At 37.0% G+C, this 6,572-nt stretch overlaps 1 protein-coding gene across 1 annotated transcript; it reads right to left on the bottom strand.

Moving 5' to 3' along the window:
• Positions 1–376: 376 nt before the first annotated feature.
• gstp1 (glutathione S-transferase pi 1) lies at positions 377–5,737 on the bottom strand. The gene is given in 7 exon segments (NM_001304128.1): positions 377–967; positions 2,342–2,443; positions 2,549–2,652; positions 2,770–2,857; positions 3,394–3,500; positions 4,589–4,624; positions 5,692–5,737. Coding segments are annotated over 7 exon segments (627 nt in total). The 5' UTR covers positions 5,693–5,737; the 3' UTR covers positions 377–778.
• Between the last annotated feature and the right edge of the window lie 835 nt (positions 5,738–6,572).

The raw sequence follows: 6,572 nt of genomic DNA, 5'->3' as shown, positions 1-6,572 counted from the left end.
CTAACGTAAGAAACCCCTCTTGTTGGTAATTAATCATAAAATGTTATATCCAACCCCATATGTAAGATTTGTACTGTACTACTAGCATTAATACAAGCATCATTTACCAAATCATCATTTATCTGCAGTTAATGTTTTAAATATGTTTCTTCAAAATTGAGTGCCTGAGATATTCCCCATTTAAACTTGCCAGTCCATCTATCTTTTTTCATTGACATGTAGTCTCCTCATGCCTGCTTTAGACACTCGCAGTACTACTATGACTGTAGTAATTGAAACCTCTGTGTGGCTCTAATTTAAATTAATGTTTACTTAGGCACATCTAACTTTTATAATCAAAATACAAACATAGTATCATGGTAAACAGTTGATTTCTTGTTGATAGCTTTTATTATTTAGGATGTAGATCTGGCTAAATATATCAAATAATGAGACTGTGAAATAAATCTAGTAGTGCTTTGCCTATGGCAAACACACCTAATATTCACAAAACTACAAGAACATTTCTCAAATGTTTGGGATCAAAAGTGCATCTTCAACAAAGAAAAACACAGTCAGTTGACATTTTTCAACTGTGCATTATTTATTCAACACATGGTAACTACAATAAATCATGTCTTACAAAAGTCAGTACCTAACATCGAACGGTGTGTAAAAAGGTTAACCACATTTTAAGAGCTCTTTGAGTCAAATGGACACATGAAAATGGCTTTTATCCCTACCATTCAGGTTACAGTAGATCTAAAAGTATAAAATCTAGCCTCTCGCTTAGGAGAATTTACTGTTTTCCATTGCCGTTAATGGGCAGTTTTTTGTAGGCCTCGGAGTCCAGGAAGGCCTTGATTTTGGGACGGGCAGACATCTTTTCGACAAAACTCTTCAGGGAAGGGAAGGAATCCAAGCAAGTGGAGCTCAGCACCAGGTGGTTGAGCAGCAGGTCAAACAGATTGTAGTCAGCAAATGAAGACTAGGAAACAGAAATATAAAAACTCATTTTGGCATAATAAACCTGGATAGGGATGCCAGTTCCATTCATTTGTGATCAGTAAGAGGGTTATGTAATTACAAGAGAACTAAATGATTTAATTAAGCCCTTTAGGTAAATAAATTTATTTTGGCCCAACTAGAGATTGCAGTATGAACTGTATTAGAAGTCCACCATTGAATAGCTCTTTTTTCAGTAGAAATACAGTTGTGCTCAGTTTGTATACCCTGGCAGAAATTGTGAAATATTGGCATTGATTATGAAAATGACTGTTCATTCAAAAATTCTTTAGTCTTTTATTTAAGGATAGTGATCATATGAAGCCATTTATCACAGTTGTTTGGCCCGTTTTTAAATCATAATGATAACCCAAATGGCCCTGATCATAGGTTTACACACCCTTGAATGTTTGGCCTTGCTATGGACACACAAGGTGACAAACATCGGTGAAAATGACAATTAAAAGGTGTATTTCTCACACCCATGCCTTTTAAAAAAATGAATGAATAGTCAGTGAGTTTGTTAGCTCTCACATGGATGCACTGAGCAGGCTAGACACTGAGCAGGAAGCAGAAAAGAACTGTAAAAAAACCTGCGTAACGAGGTAATGGAACTTTATAAAGATGGAAAATGATATAAAAAGATATCCAAAGCCTTGCAAATGCCAGTCAGTACTTTTCAATCACTTATTAAGAAGTGGAAAATTCAGTGATCTCTTTAAACTCTACCAAGCCAAGGTCAGGTAGACCAAGAAAGATTTCAGCCAAAACTAGCAGAAGAATTGTTCAGCATACAAAGAAAAACCCACAAGTAACCTCAGGAGAAATAAAGGCTGCAAGTTGACCCTCCAGTGGTTACGGCAGAAAAAGGTGAAGGTTCTGGATCGGCCATGACAGTCTCCTGACCTTAATATCATCGAGCCACTCAGGGGAGATCTCAAAATTGCAGTTCTTGGAAGACAACCAAAGATTTTGCATGACTTGGAGGCATTTTGCCAAGACCAATTGGCAGCTATAACACCTGCTAGAATTTGGGGCCTCATAGACAACAATTACAAAAAACTGCACGCTTTCATTCATGCTAAAGGGGGCAATACACAGTATTAAGAACTGAGGGTATGCAGAATTTTGAACAGGTCAGTTGATTTTTTACTTTGTTGCCATGTTTTGTGTTATGACTGTTCCATTCTATTATATTGAATGGCAACAGTTGAATGTGAATCCCATAAGAAACAAAAGTTTTGCTCACTCATGTTTTCTTTACAAATGGTTCATATATTACCATTCTCCAAGGGTATGCAAACTTTTGTGCACAACTGTATTTCATGTATTTGGGGTGAATTATAAAATTGGTTACCTTGTTGCCAACCAGAAAACCAGTCTTGTTTTTGGCCAAAACAGCTTCAAACTTGTCAAGGTGGTTAGGAAGATCTTTGATGTATGTGTCTTTACCAGTATCCTATGAATAAAAGAATGCAATTATCAAAATACTTTATAAAGATTAATACATTGAGATACATAATCTGTACCCACTGTTAGAATTTCAGCCCTGATGAATACTTACATATTCTTGGTAAATCATTTTAACATATTTAAGACGAAAGTCCTCAACACCATCACACATCATATCAACAAGGGCAGCCTCGTCACCATCTTTCCCATAGGCATCTGTGGGTGTTGGAATTATGTAACAGCATTAATACAATTTCATGCAAACATTTCATTATATTGGCTAAATCTAATAAGCAAAAACAATAAAGCAATGTGATGATTGAGATCATTTACCATGTTTGCGCCCCAAGTGCCTTAGAATGGCATTTGACTGAAACAGGACCAAATCACCATCTTGGAATTTGGGCAACTGACCAAACACCTAAAACCCCCAGAGGCAATTGTTTTATTTCAATTATTCAGTCAGTTGTAAAAACATATAGGCAAATGTGGTTTACAAATGTGGCAGCAGAATAAACCATATAGTTATGACAATAAAGGACAACATAGGCTGATACAGGAATTCAAATTCCGGTAGAAATCCATTTAAATGATCAAACAATGCACTGGCACAAATTCTAGGAACAAAATATAAATGGCAGAAAAGAAAAGGCTGAACAATTTTAATTGGCAACTATAAGTAGCAAAATACCAGTTATTACGAAAGTTAGCAGAATCTTAAGTTATTTTGGTAATTTTTTTATCATAGTATTTATATATGTTTTACAGTTTGTAGTTCCATTTTATAGTTATCATCAAAATGTATATTTATATACACTGTATGTTACAACTAATAACATAACAGAGAGCAATCAGTAAAACACTGCAGTTTAGTGGTAAACTTTGAATGTTTCTAGTTATATACCCTTTCCTTGCAAAACCAAAATAAAAAAGAGACATTATCAATTCTCAACTCACACAAGTAGATTTCAAGGTTCCCTTCATCCATTCTGGGAAGTCCACCACAACCTCCTTCCATTCCTGACCCTGGTCAGCCAACATGATCCTCAAAGCACCACAGCGCCCTGTTGTATATAGGAATATGTTAGTACGGACCTACTGAGACAAATAAATCATAATGCACACGTTTGCCTAGATCCAATAGGTTAATCCAAAACGGTCCAGACAGACAAGCGCCAGTACTTCATACACAAACGTGTTCAGTATATGAACGTTGATCACGGGGGTAGCAAACACATTTTCTGCGATTACAAGTAAAAAGGGATGACTGAGGCTGCAAACTGAATAGCCACTGATTCCATGATGATATTGAAGATTCAATATTGACTTAGATGACTTGGAATTACTTCACCTACAATTCATTTATGATTCAACCTGTTGCAGTAAGCTATTTGGTAATGAATGACAGCGATGAAGACTTCATGGAACTTAAAACGTCACTCCAGCCATTTTCAAGTTGAAGCTGGTGTAGAACTATATCAAGATTAATAAACTTTTCCAGAAAATGTTGGTCAGGTAATTATTACCATAGAATATCCTGTATTCCATTGGAGGATTTGGACAAGGTGAAAGTTAGTCCTCTAAAATTTCAATTTTTGTCTCTCCAATGAATCTACCCTTATTATGGAGGAATGGATATTTGTATTCGGTCTGAATTCATTTTAACATGTCCAGACTATGACAGGAGACAGAAAAGTCAAGATGCACCCCCAAACGTGGCACCTTCCAAAAAAAACCAGCCCGCTCATGTAAGCGCACTTGAGCTGTTTTAAGGGCATGAATGAAAAAGGTTGTTGTAATTTACTCATAACTCATTTGGAATGCCACTATCAGCATTTCATTTTTAATACTTAATTTGCTCAAAATGTAGGTTATGAACAAAAGCACCTGTCAAGCTCACACATGTATCCAAATTGTTCCAACTCGGTTGGCAAGCTCCCAGGCACCACTTTCTGTGCTAGAGCTTTGAGCATTAATAAATGCTTTCGATTATTTATTTTTTTGTTTCAGAAAAATAAGCTTTTTTAAGGGGGGCACTTTTAAAAGATCAGGAAAGATTTAGTAAAACAGTTCAACCAGGAAAAGATTAACTTCAAATCAACAGCCAGGTTCTACCCCGTGATGTTGAACAGGATTGCATGACTGCACATACCTCGGACAGCAAAATAGGTGATGGTGTAGGGTCCCACTAGGACAGAAGACAAAACATTCTCAAGTAATTACAACACGCACGTTGACTTATGACATTTGTCAGATTGTTACTATACATGGATTTATATTTTGCGGCAATTCCAACTAATAAAGCTTGTAAGCAGATAATGTTTACTTCTACTGTGGATACGGTGTATTTGTAAATAGTTGCATTTGAAAGTCTCATGCATCTGGGAATATTCATTTAAACAAATACGTGGCTTTGCCGGGCAGGGATACTTTCAATTGTAAAACCTCTAAAATGGAATCGAATAAAGAACCGTTGTGATTTCTTGTTTTGCGTGAAGCAATATTATGTATAGTTCCAAAACGTAGCTTGTCAGGACGCTTAAATTGTGATAAAACTTAATCACAAGAAAATACGTATACGATCGAATGGGTTCTGCAGATGAAAACATTGCTTGCTGAAATTTTCAGTCAGGAATAACATGCAGATACGCATGACTCCAAGATTTAAGCCAGGAAAATATAACTAGAATAATGCTTCTCAGTTCGGTTGTATTTTTTGTAAATACAGTAGAGGATTACAAACAGAATAGCTACTGTAGTAACCCAACCCACTCTCTTCCTTTTGCGTACATATAACACCGGTTCACACATGTCGTGCTATGCATACGCCAAAGTCCTTTTTTGCGTGCAGTTGAGACGCGATCTCCTCCCATTAATAATAATGGTGGTCAATAAAATCGTTTCATTGACACGCACTAACTGAAACCTATTTGACGTCGCCATCATCGAGGCACGGTTTTCCCGAAGAGTGTTTCTTGAAAGAACGTAAAACTTTAATATCGCATTTATTCACCATTGTTCTTAAAAGTCTGAACTGCAGGCAAAAAAGTACTTTACGAATGCATAGCACGAAATTGTTAAGTGTAAACCCGTGTGTACGCAAAGGGAAGAGAGTGGGTTTGAGTAACCAGTGTTACTAGAGTTAGCTTAATGTAATAGCCTGCCTCGTGCAACGCCGACATAGAAGCTGACCACGATATTTACATTCTAGCCATATACTGAAGATTACGGTTAATAACTGTTGATTTTACTTACTTTTAGTTTCGTGTAGCTGGTCTCTCTGACAATGACAAGTGAAGTGAAGGAGGTCTCTTTATAATCTCCGAGTACCCGCCCCCATCAGACATTTTTAGCGTAGTCATGCTGACTTGCAGCTATTTCTGATATACAAGTAAAGATGTATCAACTGAAATCAAAAGCGTGATATTCATAGTCAAGTCCATTTGTTATCAAAATACTTGAAGGTGCATTTAAACGCGTTTCTGTAATTCGACAAAATCCAATGTAATCTGCAATTCTGCGCTAGTTCCCAAAAACATTAGTGAATACGAAAAAACTGCTTAAAACTCTGTTGATTTCTATGAATCAATTCAGACTCCAGACTCCATTGAGCATGGATCCGTGCATTGAGCATGCTAGAAAAAAATCTTCAAGATTTTAATTTGGGAGATTAAGGGAAATAGTAAACGGAATCGGCATTAATGGAAGGCATGGGTAAAATATTGAATGCTGCTTGCTCGTATTGACTAGTATAGCCTAACAACTAATTTGACTCACATCTACGCTTAAACCCATGACTTCTGCAGCCAGGGTTGACAGATATTATAGACCACAGGTGTCAAACCGGTTCCACAAAGGGCCGAGTGTCTGCAGGTTTTTGGTTTTTCTTATTAATTGGTTCCTAGTTCATACCTACACAACCAGGTGAGGGTAGAAACTAACCAATCAGTGACCTAATTAACCAATCAAGTACAAGGAGAGAGCAAAAACCTGCAGACACTCGGCCCTCCGTGGAACCGGTTTGACACCTCTGTTATAGACAGTAGATTGCACAATCACCCGCAGACTCCACAAAAACTTGCACAAACCCATTTTTCCTGCTCACTGTCCATATAAACAGTCCCTGCGGGAAACCT

The sequence above is a fragment of the Esox lucius genome, chromosome 4 (assembly GCF_011004845.1).
Source record: "Esox lucius isolate fEsoLuc1 chromosome 4, fEsoLuc1.pri, whole genome shotgun sequence".
In the NCBI taxonomy this organism is placed as follows: domain Eukaryota; kingdom Metazoa; phylum Chordata; class Actinopteri; order Esociformes; family Esocidae; genus Esox; species Esox lucius.
The sequence above is the reverse complement of the archived record's forward strand: the minus strand, read 5'-3'. Positions and strand labels throughout refer to the sequence as shown.